Below are 21,037 nucleotides of genomic sequence, written 5' to 3'. Positions count from 1 at the left end.
AATAAGTGAAATTTGTCAGATCAGCGAAATCCACGACCGAGAAGTCGTCCATGCGACTGTAATCAAAGTAATTTCGAATTGTCATTACGGGCACGATTTCTGCACAACCGGCCGGAGAGATACTTTCGAATTCTTCTCTCACGACTCGGGGTGCATTATCCGTGAGATGCGACAGACAGGCGGACGGACGGGCAGCCAGGTAGGCCGCCAGGCAGGCAGGCGGATGGCATGTCGAGGGACATCTCTGCAGTCATTGACACAGCACCCGAGGTTCGGTAGGGGTAATTCACCCACTCTTCGACGAATTCTCTCTAACTAAGCTCGGATCTCTCTCGTTTCAGCTCGTCCCACGAAGAATCGCGGAGCTACGATTCGAACTCGAGCTTTCCCGCGGCACGGAATACGGCCCTTGGGAACGGGAGATTTGGTCGGCACCGACGGAGTCAGTGTTTCAAGACCGTGGCCGCGTGGGATACTCAATTCTACCTCGTAGCAGATCGGACTTCCACGGCCGCCAACGAGCCATCGAAGGCTCTTTTTGGCCAAGTCGCTCCGAAAGTGGACCGATCCGGACTTGGACTAGGCATGGTTCAGGCTGGTCTGGGTTCTCCGGAAATCCCGGAGCGCGAGCGTCACATGGACAAAAGCTGCTCGCCGAGTCTTGCAGAATCCAACTACGCGCTGCTCGAAAGCCATGTTGGATCCAAACTCAAGAGTCAGTTCACACCCGTTCATCACCAAAGTTCCGCTAATCAAGACTGGGATATCAACGATAACAATGTGCCAAAAGTAAGTTCACGCTTCTCGTCCGCTATTCGCTGCCCTCGAGCTCCTAGGAGATGCTGGGGAGAGGAGGGGTGGGGGGCTTCTTGTCCGAACGATCGGAGATCAAGAGAGATACGTGTAAGTGTAGATCCTCGCTAGGTCAGAAGCGGCGGCCGCCACAACGGCAGAGGCAGCGGCAGCGATAGCGAGCTGGTATGGTGGGCTTAGGAACCCGCATCTTATGCTGACATCTGCCGCCTTCTACTATAGATGGCCTCACGGCGACGTCTTCCCGAGAGGGGACCAGCGAGCTCCGGCCTCTTCATAACTACGCCATATTAGTCCATCTTTGTCCTATCTTCCCTCAATTGAGCGCATCATCAGCATTTCATCTGGTTCGTCGGAGACTTCCTCGAATGTCCCGAACTGAAACCTTCTGCGACTATTTCTTCGGAACTTGCGTATCTTTGATATTATTTCTGGATCCTCGAGCATTTGAGTCACGAATTGATGCAAGCAGCTGCTTTCTCGCTGATGGATAAATCGCTAATCGAGCTAGCTCGCGCGATTCGTCCGTCGGTGTATTGCTACGAAAATCACGTATTTTTCGTGACCGTGCTTACTTACGACTCTCAGTTACTTATGGTCTGCGTGCCCGTGCTATCCCTCTCGAAGGAGTTTCACGTGTGAGACTTTGGGAGAAGGGTGCATTCTTCGGCTGCGAACGGTTGCGGTCTCGAGGGAGGAAAGAACTTCTGGAGCTCCCGAACCGACGGACTGACTGAATGAGTGAGTGACGATATGTAGTGAATGTCACCACAAGCGATACATCACGCTGAGCTCGCAGCCGGGGGCTCGGTAGTCGTGCAGCACGGCAGAGGACCTTCCTATTGAATCATTCGTCGTTGTCGGCAGCTCATCGCTCAAGCCGGCCCGTTCGATGCGACAATCACGTCCTCGAGTCGAGTTAGAGCCTGACATAATAATTTCTCGGGTCTCGAGTTTGTGGTTTCGGGTCCACGAACTCTCCGCTGAGCTGTTTCCGGGAGGTGCCCCGGATTCATTATTGTCATGCTCATTCCATCGCTTTCGCGATCTTATTATGGAGCGGTCTGCCGGGACACAAAACAGGTATCACGTCAAGCTGTTCATCTAAACTTTGATCGCAATGCTCGGATGCTCTTTTCGCGCCCCGACTATTGTAGTGCATTTAGTCAGTGTAGAGGACGCGGATCCAATCTCAATGTTTGATCTGGAGCCAACAAACGTCATTCTCGAATTTCGTGTCGTTGTCGGAGCTAGAGATGATATCTTGGTCTTGTTCACACATTTTCAACTAATACGACGACGAAGAAAGCCATGACGACAACTAGAGGCGTTTTGTGTCATATGCAAACAGCGGTAGCTCAGGTAGGAGGTTTTTGGGGCGTTGAGGGGCGTCCATGAGAAGCGGGCGACAATTTCGTGACCAAGATCGTTGTATTCGTCAGATCGCCCGTTCAACTCTTGTCTAACCTCAAGCAAATTGAGCATCGTCGGATCTGCGTCTGCGTCCCCGGGGTTCATCGGCGACGAGGACGTCGTCGACGTCGTCGTTGTTGAAGCCTCAACCCTACCGACGGACTTCCGAAGAATCTTCGCTTGAGACGGCGGCGCGCCGCTTTGATTGCGTCCAAGTTCGGTAATATGGAAACAAGCTTCCGTGACTCGCGCTCGCCTGTTCCGATATAAAGGTCTGTGAACGATACCGAGCAACAATAGTGAAGAGTTAGCAGAAACACGATCGTTCGTCCGCTCGGTCGAGGGCCAGACTCCGATCATGTCGTCGTGGTCTCGAACAACAGCACCCTATCATACTGCGACGCAACGGCCTTAATGATTTCGTCTTGCCTGAAATGGACCGGAGTCGATTTCTACAACAAATAATGATGAATGAAAAAGCTGAGGACGATACTCTCGTCCCGGGCACGAGTGTCTCGCTGTCTCAGTCAGACGAGCCTTTTGGTTTTGTCGTCGTCATGATGGATGCTGCTTCAAAGAATCATTTTCTCGGCTTCCAAACCTATCTCCAGACGATTTCTCCTCTCCGATGTCCACCCTCCTTTCGTTCATCGAAGGCGACGAGCTCTGAAAAGAGTGGATTCGTCCCCGCGCATCGAATCTGCATCTATTTGTTCCCTGTGTTCGCACCCTTTGACCGTGTTTATCGTCACCATGCAGTCCTCGCGGCAACTATCGACGCTACAATCGACTAATCCTGTATCAGTCGGCTCCGGGCTCGATAGTTAGGGTGTAGGATGCAGCAGCCCATTAATTTCCACTATAAGCCTCCCCCTTAAAGCCTGTTAAGCTGCAATTGACAGTCGTATAAGTGGCGCCAAGAGCAGCGGTATCGAAAGAGTATCGGCCATCACCTCGAGGACGAAAACGGAAGGACACTCACTGCATGGTCGAGCAATGTCGACCGTGTTTTTGTTTTTTTGTTTCTTGGGTTTGACCGACCGGAAGACGCTGCCGATATGTTTCTGACTCTTGTCTCGATACTGCTTGACCTAGCACATCCAATTAGGTGGTCATCATTCGCGGCGGCGGGCGAGATCCGCAGAGAGGAGAGCGGAATGGGGAACATCAAAGTACTAAGCTTTGTTTGAACACCTCATTTGCAAACAGAAACATCAGAGGAACATCGCCAATGCGGAGCCAGGTGCACCGCCCTGAGGCATGTGTAAACATTGAATGCAGCAATTTTCTAGGCGAATCTGAAAACGAGCATTAAAGAAAGAGCATCTGCCTCGGCGGTTGCGCTGCGCTGTGCGCGAACTTTCCACTGTCTTACGCACGACTCGATTCTCTTCAGAGTGTCGACCCTCCACTATAGAGGCTCCCATTCGATTTGGACGTTTCCGAATATCAGGCCTGAGCAGTCGGGGAAGTTTGAGCTCAGAGATGCGCACGATGGACTTGCAGAAAGCTTCTCCCTCTTCCCCTCTCTACGACTCCTCACAACCCATCTCGCCTCGATCGTACTTTCGCCTGTCAACCACTCAACTGGGTTTATAGTGAGCGATCAATTGATACGATCGATAGGTCAATGGGGTGGGAACGAGGGTATTCAATGACAAATCTAGTGCGGGAATCAACACCTATGAGCTCTGGTGACCTCTTCTCGCCTTCGATGTGCGTCTCGCATCAACCACAAGACACCTGGGAATCGGAAATTTCGGCTTGATTTCTCTCGTCAGGAAGGCCTGTGTCCGCGTGTCATCACATAGGAAAAAAACAGGTTCTATCGGGTTGTGTGACAATAGTAGTTGGCTCTGCGTTCCGCGAATTCCGTTCTCGCGAAATATTTGGAAACGGAACAGAAAGCTCATACAAGTATTCAAAATCAGTGCCGATCGCACGAAATTCCTATGTCATGGTCGATGTGAACTCTCCAGCCCGTATCAAGGAGTCTCGTGTCTTCTCCCGAATCTTCCCAAAAAGCTGGACTCAGTCGCGACTTTGATGATGCTGTTTTTTCCCATCAAATCAGAGCTATCTGTCCCGTGCCTCTTTTTTTCTTCTCATTCATTCGTTCGCAGTTTTATTTCTGCTTCCCAATAAAGTGGGGTTAGTCGAGTATAAAAAAGGAGCCTCGTTGATAACTGTTCGCCGCTTACCGTGCCAAGGGAGATCGAACAAATTTTTTCTCTTCCTCTCGCTCGCGTCTCTGTAGAGCAACTTGGGCTCGATGCCCGCATTCGTGAGGTTGGGAGCTTCTCGGTCTTGTATAGAGACAGCAGCACCCGCTCGCTCGTGTTTCAGGCAAGCAAGCGGGCGAGCGAGCGGGCTACCGATCAGGCGACGAGGGAACCTACAGCTAAACAGTCAGCCGTACTGACGAAGAATGGGAGACACAAGCTTCAATGATCCCTCAGGATGTCAGGGGTGACGAGGATCTCTTGTGATTTGGGGGGAAGACCACGATGCGGTCATTCGAGATGATAATAGCTGAATTCAACCACATGTACACAGCGACACTCGACATATCAATTGAGTGTGTTGAATTGCCTCCCCCGAACTGCTGATACTCGATCGAGGCGGCAGTCTTGCGGCATCGGTCTTCGGAATCGATCCCTCAAACTCCTGTGTTCCTACCTGTCAATAGGTACGCCAGATATTTCCCGGAGATTTCGAATTGCGACGGATTCCCTTGAAACCTCTCGGAGAAAAGCTGTGTCATTTCCTTCCCAATACTGTGAATACATGGAAGAGTTCAGAGAACGGATCATCGAGGTCCTGTCGAGCTCGGTCTGTTTTTCTGATTCTGAGAGCAGAAATTTATGCTTTTTCTAGAGCTGACATCCGAACGGTTTGGACCACCGAGTCGGTGAAATTAATCTTCAGATAAGCGACAATTTGAAGGGACAACACTCACGAGCCAGTAGAGCACGCCGATAAAGAGAAAAAAGAACACGTTCTCACTAGAGTGATCCTTGCTTTTTGCGATTCTGCCATCGACATTTATTGGCCATAATTCCGAAGGCACCGCCGCTGCCGAAATTTCTTCTGGTGCGGCTTTCGAACCGCTCCAATTTGTTACGTGGTGAGCGAAATGCCGAAATCCGACCGAGTCAATGACGAAGATTCCGCTGATTTCGTATCCGACGAGTGTCCTCCCCATCTCGGCGTCTTGCTGTTTTTCGGCAAATTCCCGTACGAGATGCTTTCAGGAGTTGCCATGGATTTCCGTGACGGGCATGCCGTGCATAAGCGAACGACGACGCGAATTATAATCGCCATTAGAGGCTCTCCGAAAAAAAAATCTTGCTAGGCGTATCGCCAACACGTTTAGGCACGAAAACCATTTTGACGGCAGTCCATTATGGGATAGAATGAAAAATGGAATCTCGACAGCACTGGCTCTAGCAACGGTTGTCCGAACCTCTCGCGGGGGACCGTATTAGTCCATATTCCATTTATTCAGGGTTCAGGACCCACTCCGCGGATCGCTAAGACAACCCGATGCGCGGGCGAATGAACTGCCACGGGATTGATTCATTGTCAAAATGTATCAGGATAATTCTTTCCGCACAGAAGGGGGTCGCCGTGTATTCCTGCGCGCGTTTGGGTGGGCTGCTCTCGAAAGCATCATCGGAGTCGCCTCCGTGCGTCATACACGTTCACGAGCTGCGCTGTCAAGCGAATGGATAGGCGGCAAACACTCTAAGCAAACACGGGATCGAATGGAAAATCGGCTCGGATAAACGGCGGAACAGTCCGAGATCCACTTCGTGGCAAGGAAGGGCTGAAATTCGAAATAGCGAGGTACGACTCAGTAGGACCTCTCGAAGAATCGGCGATTTCAGCTTCCCCCGCATGTCAGCGGACTTGGGGACCCTCACACCCAGAGCTCCCTCGATCAAACTGGTTTGTAAGTCCGGAAAGGTCTTGTACTCTCATAGTGATATCCATCGAATACTGTGTGATACTGGGATCATGGATCTCCGATTGCAATCTGATTGGATCTGTTGGGCTCAATCGATGTCCCTCAGATCCCTGATCTTCGATCGAGACAATTGAGACTCGCGTGCGCCCCGCAACAATGTGGTCACGATGCTCTTATCATTGAACGATGCTTTCGCACCTCGGAACGTCGTCAGCTGCGGGGACGTCGGATCGCCGTCCTGGTCTCTTGTTCTCGGCTAATTGTGCGACAAAGCTCCAATCGAGCTGATGGCGAGGATTCCCGCGTTGGTAGCGCATCGCCGCTTCCCTCATTTCGGAGTACGATTCCAGTGGAGTCCCGGACGGAAGAGATGCGAAGCGTCGGACTCTCGGATGGATCTCGAGGGAAGGAGAGCGTCGCTGAAGCTTCGGGAAGCTTGGAATGACAAAAGATCCAAAGGGGAAAGAGTTGATGGAATTCCGTCAGCTCGTCATCCGCTCGAAGTTTTTTCCGCGGTTTACCCCGCGTCGTCTCTCTTAGTTGATCTGTTGGCCTGGTTCTCGCTTCTTTTGTTATGCGTTTCGTCTTTCTCGTCGAAGGGGCGTACCCGTCACGGTTTCGGATCGTGACACCCCCTTGTTTTTTTTGGCATTAATCTACCATCACAGCCACTACGACCGCCATCACAATCGCTGTCCACGTTGCCGCCGGCTCTGTCGTCGACAAGTTGAAGTTTAATGCTCCACGTCCTGATCGGGGGTCTACTTGAACGTTCGTCCGGCTTTCTTTCGACAAGAAGATCCGTCGTTTTCTGAAGACGTCCGTTTGATCGGCCTACAGGTCGTATTTGCTCATAAGAGCGTGGTTTGCGCGGGTCTCGACGATCGGTTTGTCGGTTGCTACGTTTCCGCGATCGCAAAGCTCGCGGCGGAGGAAAGACGTCCATACTGTTCAGACCGCTCGTTCTATTTTGGGAAGAAGTCTCAGTCCGACGTATTTTGCTCTTGCTCTCACCTGCTTTCTTGGAGTGAGCGGATCCTCCATCGTTGTGTGAATTATGATCGATGGGGAAGCCCACGATGACGCCGAAGCGGCCGAGTGCTGTACGGTGAAGCCAAACAACTCAGTTTGTTTTATATCATGGACAGATGTCGTCGAGACAGATGTCATCCATAATTAATTGAGTGACTCTTCGATGCAGCGCGGACGAGGCCAATTGTGATCCGGACTGGGATATAGTTCATATCTTGTCGGTAATCTGGAAAACTCGGGCAGACCCATCGACGTCATGCCGCATGTTGGAAATCGGGAACGAAATGGGAAGCAGATAAGAAGATCTTGGTCTTTCATCTGAAAGGGATTTCGTTGCTGCCGAGTCCGTGGACGTCGCAATGGCCGTGCCCAACGCGGTATCTAAATATCCATCGATCGCTCATGGTCTCTGGTCGCGTCGATCGTCCGTCCGTCTAGGGATGGCCACCATTTTGAGTTCTTAGGGTATTTAGGTGATTTGGCATTTCGAATTGGGGTGATCTGTTACAATTGTCTGTCTTTTCGCCTGTTCGTCTGGTATAGCTCACCGTCCGGCGGTGGCGGCGGCGGATCCTCTGATGGACGGACGGACAAATGGACCGAGTGAGCATCCATTCCGTTTGTTGTTCGACTAGCAGCCAGTGCCATCCGTACAAACGATCTTTGGGGGGAGTTCAAGATTGGAGTAGTCGACGTCGACATCGTCTTTCTCGATGGATGAGCGGACAGACAGTCGTACGGTCGGTCGGTCGGTCGGTCGTTCGTTCGTTCGTTCGGACGAACGCGCCGATAGACGGACGCTCACTGGGACGGACACAGGAATAGACCGAGTCGGTTGGGTCGTTGCTCGCTCGGCTCTGGCGGTCGGAGAGCTCCTTTGAGTGCCACTTGCTGCTGCTGCTATGAGCAAGTGGCCAATTTGCCGTTGAGCAATTTGAACGGGAGTGTCCGAGAACGTCTTAAAGTGACAGGTGAACTCACGATTCCGATGCTTCGGGGGTGGTTGCGCTCAATACGTACGGTCCCATGCGGTCATGCGGTCCCGTTCGCGGTTCATTATGGAGAGAAAAATGAAACCTCTCACTTGTCCGTCGCGGATTTCGCGGCAATTTCGCGTTTTCGAATGGAACAATGGAAAGTGCGCCCTAGCACCTCGGATGATACTCTAGCATTGATAATCCTCGATGTAACCCTAATTATTGTATTTATTTCCCGCCATTGGGACGGTCGGAGCCCGGCTGAAGCGAGGACTTCTCCCTGACGCAGGAGATTCCCTTTGGAGCGTTGTCGGACGTATTTCTGTTTCTTCCTCCAGCGAGTTTATTGTCAGAAGATGGACAACTCCGCGTGGAACTAGGAGTTGTGCACATAATTCTTTTGCCGTCTGAGAGCGTCTGGGTCCGAGTGAGTGTTGCGTCTTTGGCTCTGCCGAAGAAGTCGAGTCGTGGTAATCTTTTTCTGTCACGCAACCATCGCCGCCGTTCGGCGATGGCTGTCGAGCCAGTCAGTTTCAAAGGTAGGTTTACTTGCTCACGAAGCTTTCGCGCCTCCGATACCTCAACACCAAGAGAGAAGAGAGACTTGCCATCCATTAGTAACAACTAAACTTACCGGACATTATGACTTTAGACTCTCGGAGGGAGAACGGGGCGAGAGGTAAGTCGGACAGTGAGACGCAGGAGACGATTCGGCAGCCACGAAAAAAAGAAAGGGATCTTAGGCGGTGGGGGCTCTGAGCGACCGGGTCGTGTGACAACAATCGGCCTCCGAATTATTCGGGCATTCCGGCCCCGCTCGAATTTGTTCACGGCAACAACGCCGGTAGTAATAATGATGATAATTTCAATGATAATAATAGATTTTGATTTATGATTTTACGAAAGGCGAGCAGCGATTTACAGAATGGCTGCGCTGTGAGATCGCCAACATTTTCGAAGCGACGAGCCAATCGGTGTGCTCTTTGCTTGCTCTGCCATAATAATCTTCATTTCTTGAGAGGCCCTCCACAAGAGCTCGTCGACTTGAGGGACCTCAGGAAGGCTGTCGAAAATAGGCGTTTTATCGCGATTGAGAAGCCTGTGCTCGACCTGAGCTGCGAAGGATCCAGTCGGAGGGAGGGTCCTCCGTCGAAGGTCTAGCCGGAGTTCGATATAAATTCAGAATTTCTGTTCCAGGTTACTTCGTTCGATGTCTATGACGAGTGGGCCGACAGCCACTGTCGTTTCGTGTATCGCGCCGATTGCGAAGAAGCTCGACGTCATTCCTCAGGCTGGGCCATGAGGAACACGAACAACCACAACGTACACATTCTCAAGAAAAGCTGCTTAGGAGTTTTAGTTTGTGATAAACGCTGCATCACGGCGAACGGTCCCGTTCACTTGCGACCCGCCATTTGCGACAAAGCTCGCAAAAAACAACAAGGTAGGCCGAACCCCTCCGCAGGAGGAAATGTCTCGGGGGTAGTCTCAGAAAAAAACTCCGTGAAGTCATCTCTCGCGTGCTAGATCTGGATCTTTTCCCCTCCCAACCTCCACCGCTCCGGAAGAATCTGAGGCTGGAAACCGGAGGATTAAACGAAGTTTCTGATCAGGCGACGTTTCCTCATATCCGCCAGGACGGCTTTTTGTGAGACCGATGACCACGACAGACGACCGATGTCAGTCAGTGCGCACAGTAGCTAGATGGTCGTGTTGTCGCCTAAACGAATGGATCTCATCCGTCTCATTATCATAGACTGTTAGCCTCATCATGTAGCCGTCTGTAATTGGGGGGCCGGACATCTGCTCCTGGATCTCAGACTTCCTCTAGACTTCAGCGGAGCTATTCGTGCCCTTAGTTATATTTCGATGTCGCCGTACTTACCAAGGATATTTTGACATATCAACGGTAGGCTCGTTCTGCTGGCCTCAGCCAATTCCGCTTCGTGAGATTTGCCAACGGTAATGTCCGAGCCCCGAGTCAAACTCGCGAAAACCGCAAAAAAGCTCGACTCGAAGCTCGGTGAGATGATCGCAAAAGGAGGTACCGGATCGCTCGTTGCATAGAATGCCGTCCGGAGGAAGAATCGGATCAAGGTGTCGCAATTGAACGACTGTTCAGGGTGTCAGCTCATTGTGCGGATCGAGGTTGACTGACGTGCTGACTGGCTCACTGAAAAGACAGTGGAAATCGATTCGTGCCCTGCGAGAGCGAGCTGCTGCTGATGAAAGTTCGCGTGATCTAGCCAGCTCGAATCAGTCGAACTCGTCGCTCGCTGGCAACTGCATAATAAGCTCTGGGATACTGACTCTTATTCACATCGGGCTCTGTCAGTCACGGTCGCTGACCGAATAAGATCGATACGCTCAACAACCCAACCACCGATAGCTCTCGGAGGTGTCTCGTCCCGGAAGGACATTGTGCCGCTTGATTGTAGAATTCCAGGGACGTGTTCTGGAGCGCTTCGGAAGAATCTCCAAAAATGCAGACAGACGAAGTTGTCGACCTGAATGAGAAGATCAGAAGCCGCACTCTCTAGCACTCTGGCCTATCGATGAAGAACATTTACAACTAAGTATCTTTATAGGCCGTCAGTTATTCTGTCTTAAAGCTGCTAGCCCTTATCGGTCCGATAAAGCCCTCATGAGTCTAGTCGCTTGGCAATAACATGAATTAGCGCTAACGATTTTAACGTCGGCCCGCCATAAATTTTGTGAGCGAGTCTCCGAATGACTTCATCGATCCGATCGGATTGTATCAAATCTTCCGAGCCGATAGATTAACTTTTGAATAGTTTGTTGAGTGCTTGGGACGCGGGCGCCCTGAAAATACCGACATGTCGACGAGAGAGGTATGAGATGGGATCAGCGGGCGGACCTAGCAGTTTTTTTCCTCCAGTCTCACCTTATCTGGGAACTAAATTTGCATTGGAGCACGCGTGATACGGCGGCATACATATTTTTCTGCTTTCGTTCGGCACCTTCACACTTCGTTGCGTCTTGTGGCTATGTACTGCTCAGACGGCTCTGGGGAAAATTAACATTAAACTCACATTAGCTCTAATGTCATCTCACTCGTTATCACCGCCTGGTCAGCCAGCGAAGGAAGTTCTAGGGACGGACGAAAAAATCGTCGCGCACGGTTGGTGTATACATATCTCCGATACGCTCGGATTGTTGAACGTTCGGGGACTGGTCGAGACAACACAGCTCAAATGCGCTGCAAAAAGTTTCTATGGATTCTCTCTCGTTCTGCCATACGAAAGATGTCCCTCTGAAGAACGTCGTCCCGTGGAACAAAGAAACCGCTTGTTGTTGTGACTGGGACAGCGGGGGGTGCAGAGCATCGCGCCGACTAGCCGTACTTTGGAATTTATTTATGTGCACTTCACAAGCGCGCAGCTAGTTCGTAACTAGAATAACAAAGTTGTGTCTGTTTGTAGTTTTTGTGCCTAAATATTCACCCGACATCCGGGATCACGGAATGTTCGGAATGCTACTCAAACCTTCGTTTTACACCAAGGAATCATATTTTCTCCCCGGAATTTTAAACACCGTACGCGCGAAGCCGATCGATTCGATATTCGTTTCTGTCAATCACCAGAGGAAATATCAATCCCGCTCACGCCGCGCGTTGGGATGGCCAAGATCCATCGCTCTGGCGTCTGGATCTTCCTTGGAATCATTCTTGGAAATTTTGTCAGAAGGATCGCGGACGGTCTGAAGACGTGAACGAAGTTTTATCAGTTCCCTTCCGAAAAACAAACACTAGCGTGATAATTAATACGAACTCCGGCCACGTGTTATATGCTGAACTCGCCGTATCGTTCGCTAGCTTCGACCGCATCACGTAAATCAAACATACCTTGAATCCCAAGCAGAGAACGGCTCAGAAAATGTTCAGATATTTTTCGGAATGCGAGTATTTCACGCAAATGCGAAGGACGACTAGCCATCGAACGAGCCAAAGAGTGAAAGGTGCAGCTCAGCGAACTTCACCTCCGGAACGCAGATTTGAATTCGAATCAGGTCGAGTTGAACTGTTCCTACCTATTCCGAATTAGGAGCACGCCTCCGAGACACGAAGAAAAACATAGACGAGCAAGAAGAATCAAGGGGAACAATGAGCTCCTTTATGCTCGGATACGAAGGACGGAATCGATGTGGAATCATCAGAAACGAGAACAGAGGACAGAGCTCGATGTGGCGCTCACAATATACCATTATTTCGGAAGCGAACACGACGGAACTAGCGACGAAGACGGCAATAGCGATAACAGCTGAACTTTCGGCAAGAACCGACATTGGTTCAGGAGCGAATCTAAACGATTTTGCTGGTCGTGTTCCGCATTAAACTGTAGAAATCACGGAAAGTAGATGCACATGCAGATAGATAGTTTGTAACGACTCGCTCAGCGGGTGAAATTTGAAGAAAAATTCTGATCCCCCGCACAAGGACTGTCAGTTGTGAGCGTTCTTCGTGTTGACATGTCACGGAGTTCTTCTTTATGCCTCGTAAAGTCCCGAGCACGCCTTCGATACGCGTCTGCCTGGTTTGATTTTAGACTAAAGACCCATTTTCCAACGCGTATTCCCGTACACTGAACGCTTGTTCGAACCCCATACAAATTGGATTGGGTGTCCGATGATGTAGCCCTCACCAAGGAGAATTCGACGTTTCACGCTTCCTGTAACTGAATCAGAATCCGTTCCCCCAGGTAAACCGTGTCCCAACAGAGGGTGCCCAGGAAGACTTGAAGTCCTTGCATGCAAGGGTCACTGCGGTTATCCGGTCACACACTTCTGGAGACACACGGAACATGCAATTTTCTTCCAAGCCAAAGGAACCCATGATCATCCACGACCGGAGCCGAAAGCCACAGCTGAAGCTCGTCGATCTCTTCGCGTAGCCAAACGCGGCTATTCGTCACTCGAGAGCTCGCGCTACGCCACGCAGCATCTCTCAATCAAAGACCATCATCGTGGATACCAGGTCAGTACCTCGTTTTTTTCCCTCCTTTTTCCCAGACCGCCACCTACGTGGACGGATTGAAGTTTCCGCTGAGTTCTCTCGACCTCCAGTGAATTAGAGATCTTGGGAACCGGAGTAAACTTTCCGTGGAGACGCCCGCGAACCCTCTGCCTGGCCTGGCTCGACCAATAAGATTGCTTGCGGGTGACGGAAACCGTCGCCTACTCCGTATGAGGAGTGCAAGAGCAATGACCCTCCGTCATGAACAAGGCTCATCGGTCTTGGAGTCGAGAGTCTCCGATAGCAGTATCTCGTTTCATTTCACCGTTTAGGGAATCCCCCTTGGCGGCTCGACTGCAGTGAAAAAACATGTTCGGATGTACTTTCGACTACGACGACTACTACTGCTGCGGCGGGAGCGGTAGTGGCGGTGGCGGCGGCGGCAATGGCGAATACCGAGGGAGCAGCAGCAAAAACCACGCCCCGGCTTCGAAACCGGGGAGGAGCTTCGGAACCATGTGTTCGCTCTTCGGACATAGTTGGTTGGCAGCAGCGGCAGTACCACGGACGAGAAAACGCGCTGCTGATCCTACTGCCGGCGTTGCTGATGTTGTCGCTGCCGCTGCTACTGCCGCAGTTCAAGAGGGAACCTCAAAGCGTTAACGTTGAGTTTTTCTTTAGTGACGCTGCTTAGCTTTTTGAGTGGGGAGGGAATACACGCGGATAGAAGACACCGAGCGCGCACAAACACGCGAACACCCGATCGCTGACGTTCATATGAGATAGTTGACTGGTTGACTGTCCGCCGCGACCGTCTGAACGAGCACACCATAAGCTGAGAGGCCACAAGTTTGTTAAATTATCCGCGAGCTGTTCAAGCATCGGAATGGTCGAGAGCCGAGACTTTTGTCTCTGGCAATACGATCCCGTCCGATTCGGCCTCGATGCGAGGTCAAAAATCGAGGAACGTCGAGCAGCAATTAGGTAGAGGAGATAGGAACCCCGTCGACCGCCGTCTCCGGAATGAAGCTGCGGTCGGAATCGGTCGAGCTTTCCGGGCTCTAGGCTCTTCGGAGGGTGTCTCTGTAGTCTATGGCAGACTCAATTTAATCGCGAAGCCGCGTTTGCTCCACGGGAGTACCAGTCGTTTTCCGAGCAAAATATTTTGTTACCGGTCAATTAAAATGTCGTGGTGCCTTTTTCCTTCACGGATGGCGCACCGCCTCAATCGGACGAGGATTTTGTAGCTCTTATGATCGGAAGATGCCAGGAAAGAGAGGAGCGAACCGACGGTAGAAGAGAGGGAGGAGAATCAGTCGTACAGAGAGTTATTCGTCAGTCACGACTTCACGACCTTGAGGTCATGCCGGTGCATATTCAATGAGAGAAACGCAACCGTAATTATTGTCGTTCTCGTCGATGTTGCTGCATCGGCTCGAGTTCATGTGTATGGACCACGATGGTGAGTTGTTGAGCATAAATTCTTTGACCGGCTGGCAGCTGGTTCGGACCCGAAGAAAAATACTCATCTGCTTTCGTACGGGGAGCTGCTACCGTTGATTCACCGTAGGTTTCCCGTAACGACCCACATTGAGTAGCGTCGACGGCCGCCCCGCCGGCTTCAATAATTTCAACCCGAGCGAGATGGGGGCCACTTACTCGCAAGTCGCAAGGGACTCTGGGGCGAAACTTTTCGGACAGAATCATATGAAATGAATATGACGATTGTTGTGAGTTGTGAACTTATGTGGTGGACAATCGTAGAGCTCGACTGCGACCAATACCGGAATTCTGCGCTCCACCGACTAGCAGACCGTGGCTAGCAGCCACCGTGAACGCGGGAGCACATCGGGAACTACATAGACCCCAACGACATTTACCGACCACTATTAGCATGGAGAGGACGACACATCCGACTGACTCCATTAGCGGTCTGGAAAACGTGTACACGTCCGAATATGTCGAACCGCATGGTAATGGTGCCCATGTTAGCCAAACAGCCGATCGACAATGTCGATAATAGCGTCTCTCTACGTGACAACATAGGGAATACGCGCCATATATTCCGCAGACACTGAGGAATGCCGATGCTCGTTTCGACGACCCTATCTACGACACAGTTGGCGGCGTCCGTTTCCTATTGCCCAAGATCGTATAGGCTTGCGGGCCTGGACTTCTGACACCAGACCTACCGAAAAGCCTATATGCTTCTACGTCGATTGCAATTTTTTCTTGAAGATCCCCTCAACTTCGCGATAGCGACCGGGGCGGCTCCATTCACATTAGATAGTTTGTAGAGCGAGAATAGACGATGCTTCCCCGGAGGAATGTCTCCACGTGCTTGAAATTCCGCTGATGGATGTCAAATGTCTCGATCTGTCCCCGGTCTATCACCCACCGACGCACGCACGTGTTGAGACCAGACCTCAACGTTTATGTAAATCGAATGGGAGCATAATTGCGGGGTTGTTCGCTAGTTTCGATGCCACGACGACGACGGACGGACGGCAGAGACTGGGCCCGGTGACCCCTGACAGGAGATCACACATGCCTTCGGCCTTCGAGTCGAAACGTGCTTGTACTCTGTTAAGGTCAGGACATCTTGGGCCCGTCAATGCGCATTCCGATGCAAATCGAACAAATTGCTCGATTGTCAAAGGTCAGTCATTGCTCATGAATCTCCGCTACAGGGTTGGGCACTCCGGACGGATTAGTGTCGTGTCGTATACTAATGCCTCCGAGCCGCTGTTGCCCCGAGCTGTCAGCGGAGCCGTCGTCGCCGTTTTACGTACTTCTTGTCAGCTCTCGAGATTTTCGAACGTAACTAGCGATTAGCTCACGGCGCGAGCACCGAGCAGGAGAGTCGTGTCATCCCGATCGAAAGGAACTTCTGTGAGTCGAGTTCGTATCGATGGTCTTTGTCGACGTCGATCGGGTTGAATTCGTACGTTCTCAGAAGTTTTGCCCGATTTCGACCGTTTGGACACATTTTCTCTGGGCCACTTCGCGTCGAAGCCTCCTGCTTCACTCTAACTCATACATAAGCTATTGAGCAGCAAATGATTGGCATATTTCACCAGCGCGCCTCACGCGACGTAACGCTGGATTCTCAGAACGAATTTCGGCGTCCCCAAACCGGAGAGAACGGTTGCGTCAATTGGAAGGAGCATTTTATTCAAATGAATCGAAAAGCGGGCAATTTTTCTATGACAGCCGAATGATTCATGAACTTGTGGAAGCGATACGAATCACGAGAGGAAATCGACGAGATCGTCTGCTCGTTCGGCAATCGCTTCGAGCCAATCGTAAGAGCTCCTCGTTGCCGAGGAGCTCACCGGCGGACGACGAAAGAGCCGGTAGCCGCCTTCTTGAATCACGAGCGAGCGGGAAAAATTGCGCTGCCAGAGTGAGGAATCGAAGTATTGTCTGTTCGAGCGGAGACAGCGGCGCACCGACACCGATCGTTCCCTGGTCGTCGTCGGAGCCGACGCCTCGCTCATTCGAATCTCTGGAGTTATCGGTTAGAAACGAAACGGCGAGGTCCGGCGAAACAATTATGTCCATTGAACTTGTTCGTTCGCCGTTCGTCATCGATGCGGAGCATCTGTCACTGGCCGCACATCGATCGCTTGCTCCTCCGTTCGTTCTACGGCCGGCGGCGGAGCGACCGAGCGACTCCATGGCTGACTTCGCTGGTCGCAATAGATCAGAATTAATGCTTGCGCTCAAATTATGTCGTTGCTCCATCGAGAGGATAGCGAGGAGAAAGAACCCGATCCGTCGTTAAGGTAGGGGCGCTTTCGCTCCTCGATGGGAAGATTAGTTTTCGTCATTCTGTGGAGTCGGGGCGAAACCTCGGGGACATTGGAAACGCGTAATCGAACAGAGCTCTCGAATCAAGGGTCGCGTCGCAAGGTCGGTGCTTGCACTTTTCGAAACTCAAACCTCCATCCTTCTGAGCGACGGAAGCCCAAACTCTCGCGTAGGAAAACGCTTCAGTTGGATGCAAGTTGCATCACCTGTTCGCGAACGATTCGGATGCTTGCTCCAAACATCGGCCATCGAGATCGCGTAGTTCTGGGGATTAGTTGCGCAGAGCAAATATTTGAGTGAAGCAAACGGGAAGAGAAACAACGCTGTGGGGCGGATCTCTCCAGCTAGCGAATCGAATCCCATCCGCCGAGCCATTGTAGAATCATCATGAATCGACGGGACATCCGAGGAATTTTCACAAGAGAATCTGAACGCGAAGTTACGCATAGGAAAAACTCTCGATATTCTCCGTCGCCCGGCCGCTCCCTGCGACGTAGACTACCTTCCGGGGGGGTTGATGAATCGTATCGAGACCGAACTCGCATCAGTGACATCAAAGGAACGGCAGATGGGAACGTTCCCAGCGACACAGTTTACCTTTCCGAAGGAAGTCTGGTCTAGGTTTATGTACTCAGGACCCGCGGCTTCGCTATTGAGATAGACCGAGAGATTACGAACGCAACGATGCTCAGATTTCGGCAATGAGCTGTGCGACGCTTCCCTCCGAATATAATGTTCAGCTCGGTTAGGAGAAAATACGGAAATACGTCGAAAAATCCCCCGGACTGGAACTGAACTCAATAGGTGGAAACGAGAGAATCTTCCTGGTTCATGGAGGATACTAGCCGGAAATTTCTTTCCTAATCCGCTCCTATTCCTCTTCAGCAATATCCGGCGAATGTATTGGCCGCGAACGGGCCCAGCGCCACGTGGACAACGACGACTTCAGAAGTTGACTATGAGCTGCACTTGAAAGTTTCTCGAATCGAAAGATTGAGCATGGTCAACACAATGACGGGAAACGGCCAGATTCCAACCCTGCCCTGCATGTGTCCCCCATACGAATGTGTGTGCGGATATCAAGCTCCCTCGAAGAAGCGCTACGGGAACCAGAGCTCTTATTCTCGCCCGCCCATGCCCCCTCCCCAGAAGCAAGCGCCGGGCCCCGTTGCCAACTACGAGTTCAACTCGATGCTGCCATCCTCGTTCGAAGTTTACCAGGCGCCAGTCGAAAAGTTCCCAGAATACACAGGCTCGACGGGAGGGGAATCCAACGATCGATCGAGCGAGGATAGCGACAAGCAACTAGTCTCCGCCACGCAAAAGCATGATTTCAAGCTTTGGTGAGTCCGAAAGAATCTCTGAGTGGAAGAAGACTCGTCTAAGCAGAAAAGGGCCGACCGAATCGGAGAACTAGACGGATTTTTTATTTTCCCAGGAACGAGCCCCCCAATCCCATGCAGCACGCTGACCCGCTCCAACATCATCTCGAACAGTACCAGCCCACGAGCCATACAGCGCATACGTCTTCATCGTCGCAGATCGTGAAACAAGGGGGTCCGCTCCATTGCCAGAATCCATACGTGAGCACGCTCGATGAAAACGACCACAGCCAGAGATATTACTCTGGCTTCGATAGCATGATGCAGGTGAGTGTGACTAGAGTCCGAACTCTCCAGAATTCGTCTGGGGGCTCCAAATCCTCGGGATCTCAGTAAACATCCCCTTCCCCCCATATTCGCTAACTTTACGCTCCCCCTTTAGGAGGACCCGGCGACTTCGTCTCAACTCATGCAGCAACATTGGGCGGACTGGCGGCTCAACTCGGGAGAGTATCATTCATATTACCAAGAACGGGCTGGCTACCACCAGAATTACGATATGGGCTCGCGAGTCCCTCTCGTCCCATCCCACCCGGGCATGAGCTCCGTTGGATTCCAACATGGACCCGCTCTGATGCCGCCTTCGATGAATGAAGTTCCTACGCTTGCCAGACTCTAGGGAGGAGCCGACGGTCGGTTCGCACAATCGAGCCCCGATGTGTCTAGAGCTGGCTGGGAATTAACAATGGATCTCTAGCCGTAGGATTTCCATGAAAGATTAGCTGCTTCTGTGAATACGTAATCCTCCCCGGATTCGGTAAGCAAGTCGGATCGTTGAGGGAGGAGTTCGCTCGCGATCGTTCCCGGATCCGCATCGTAGAGTTCCAAGCCATATGATCCATGGAAACGAATCTCCTGGATCTTCCGACAATAAGTTCCTCCTGCGCTATATAGGATGCTGCTTATTAGTTACAAATGAGCAAGAAGTCGATGCAGCACGAAATTGGTGAAGTTTTCACGACTGTACCAAGAAGTTTAAGGATGTGGGGTGATTGCTTCCTGTCGTCGGTATTGAACTCAGAGCGTAGCGAAGAATGAGTGAATCTCACACGTTCAGGTCGATTGTACCGCGTCGTGTATCTGTCTCTGGAAGCTCTCGTAGATTATAATTATTATATCGGGTCGGTGTCTATCTCTTGGGATCGACAATCAACTGCACGCTCGGGTCCCGTGGGCTTCTCGAGGGGAAGTCGAGAACGAGGTATTTATTATGCCTATCGTGATGTAAATATTCTGTAAAACCACTGAAAACATTCTCGATCATCGGATCGGAGGGATTTCTGCAAGGTCGACGAATGAGAATCCCTGACTGAGATCTTTTGCTTCTTCTGCTAGCACTATATGTCTGTAAATAGGTTTAGTTAGAAATTAGGTAAACAACGATTCAAAGAGTCGATGAAGAATACCTGCATCGTGTCCAATCGAATAAATGTCCGATATTATGACCGAGTCCTCGGATCATCTCTGGTCGAGATCTCCGTTCGGTTTCCGTTCGTTGAGATGACTGCATATAAGTAGGTTCAGGTATGAATTCAAACCTGATCGTCTTGCTATACCGACGCAAGAAAGAGCCGCTATCGACGACGACAGCCGAAGGCGCATGTTACCAGTGTTCAAAATGGCCTTCGATGCCGCGAAAGATGTTGCCTAACGATTTTTCAGATGTCTCGACCAACTGTCTGAGACTGTGATTTGAACGTGAAGGCAAGGGAGTTGAGGTGAAGTGAAGTGAGCGAGTTACGGCGCCTCTGGGGGCCACCCGAGGAGAATTAATAACGCAACACAAACAGTTCTAATGCGAAGTTTCATCTCGTGCTTCAACCCGTCACAGAGTTGGTGATTTCGGAGCCTTCGCTTCTATCGGGAGTGACGCGTAAGACCACACCAATCGCATTCGCGTCGAAATTTATCTCGACAGAAGTGACGCGGAAGGGTGCTGCGATTCTTTGGACGCCGAGAGCCGCCGGAACCATTTCCGGATATTCCACGGTTGAGCTCTCTGAGCGGAAAAAAATCACATCGGCCCAGTTATTCATTCTTCTCAATCTGACGTTGTCCAGGAGAAGGCAGACTCTGGATCTGAGCTGAGCGCGTGTCAGCGTTTAGGCCACACGGTAGCAGTCGTCGGATCGCTGACAACTCTTCATCACGGGGTACCGGTCACTGCCAAATCGAAGACATATGACGAGAGACATGCCGGTCGTGACCACTATGTTTGTTACTCCCACAGAAGAGAATTTGTCTGCGGAAAACAATGAGCCCTTCCCGTCATGTCGACAAACAAAATCGGCGAATCGCCGTCATCGGGAGGGCTGAATTTCACTACAAATTTGTCAGGCGAGCGAGCCGGGATGATAGGAAAGCGCTTCCAAACGGTACCATTCCTGGAATCAGAGGCTTCTTGCTTCGAGACATTCCACGAAAATGCTCCGACCCTTGAAAATTCGGGATTTCGGCGAGCTTTCGGTGAGACAACGATGATTTCACGGTAGCGAGAGACCACGGATGCCCTGCGCTGACGGCACTACCCGAAGCCGTGGCAGGCGGTTCTCAAAACGTTTACCCCCAATGATTTAAGTGAATTTACTTTACAAATAGCCACCTTTCAAACGCTTCAAAACTTCGAATTGCTTCTTTTTCAGCTGGCCTTGGGTGGTAAAACCTT

General features: G+C 51.2%; 1 protein-coding gene across 1 annotated transcript; it reads left to right on the top strand.

Moving 5' to 3' along the window:
• The first annotated feature begins 585 nt into the window (after positions 1-585).
• Positions 586-18,991, top strand: LOC100906031 (uncharacterized). The gene is made up of 6 exons (XM_003748068.1): positions 586-789; positions 9,403-9,649; positions 12,924-13,198; positions 17,876-18,333; positions 18,429-18,639; positions 18,755-18,991. The coding sequence occupies exons 1-6, from the start codon at positions 586-588 to the stop codon at positions 18,989-18,991; spliced, it is 1,632 nt and encodes a 543-aa protein (XP_003748116.1).
• Positions 18,992-21,037: the final 2,046 nt, after the last annotated feature.

Source organism: Galendromus occidentalis, unplaced genomic scaffold (genome assembly GCF_000255335.2).
Source record: "Galendromus occidentalis unplaced genomic scaffold, Mocc_1.1 scf7180000077527, whole genome shotgun sequence".
Lineage (NCBI taxonomy): Eukaryota > Metazoa > Arthropoda > Arachnida > Mesostigmata > Phytoseiidae > Galendromus > Galendromus occidentalis.
This window is presented reverse-complemented; position numbering and strand designations above follow the sequence as displayed.

Bases quoted from the DNA above. Each gene is read 5' to 3' on its own strand.
- LOC100906031 (XM_003748068.1), top strand. From the start codon at position 586: ATGGTTCAGGCTGGTCTGGGTTCTCCGGAAATCCCGGAGCGCGAGCGT. The intron at 9,650-12,923 runs GTAGGCCGAACC...CCGTTCCCCCAG, and splicing joins AGCTCGCAAAAAACAACAAG to GTAAACCGTGTCCCAACAGA. The intron at 18,334-18,428 runs GTGAGTCCGAAA...TTATTTTCCCAG, and splicing joins AAGCATGATTTCAAGCTTTG to GAACGAGCCCCCCAATCCCA.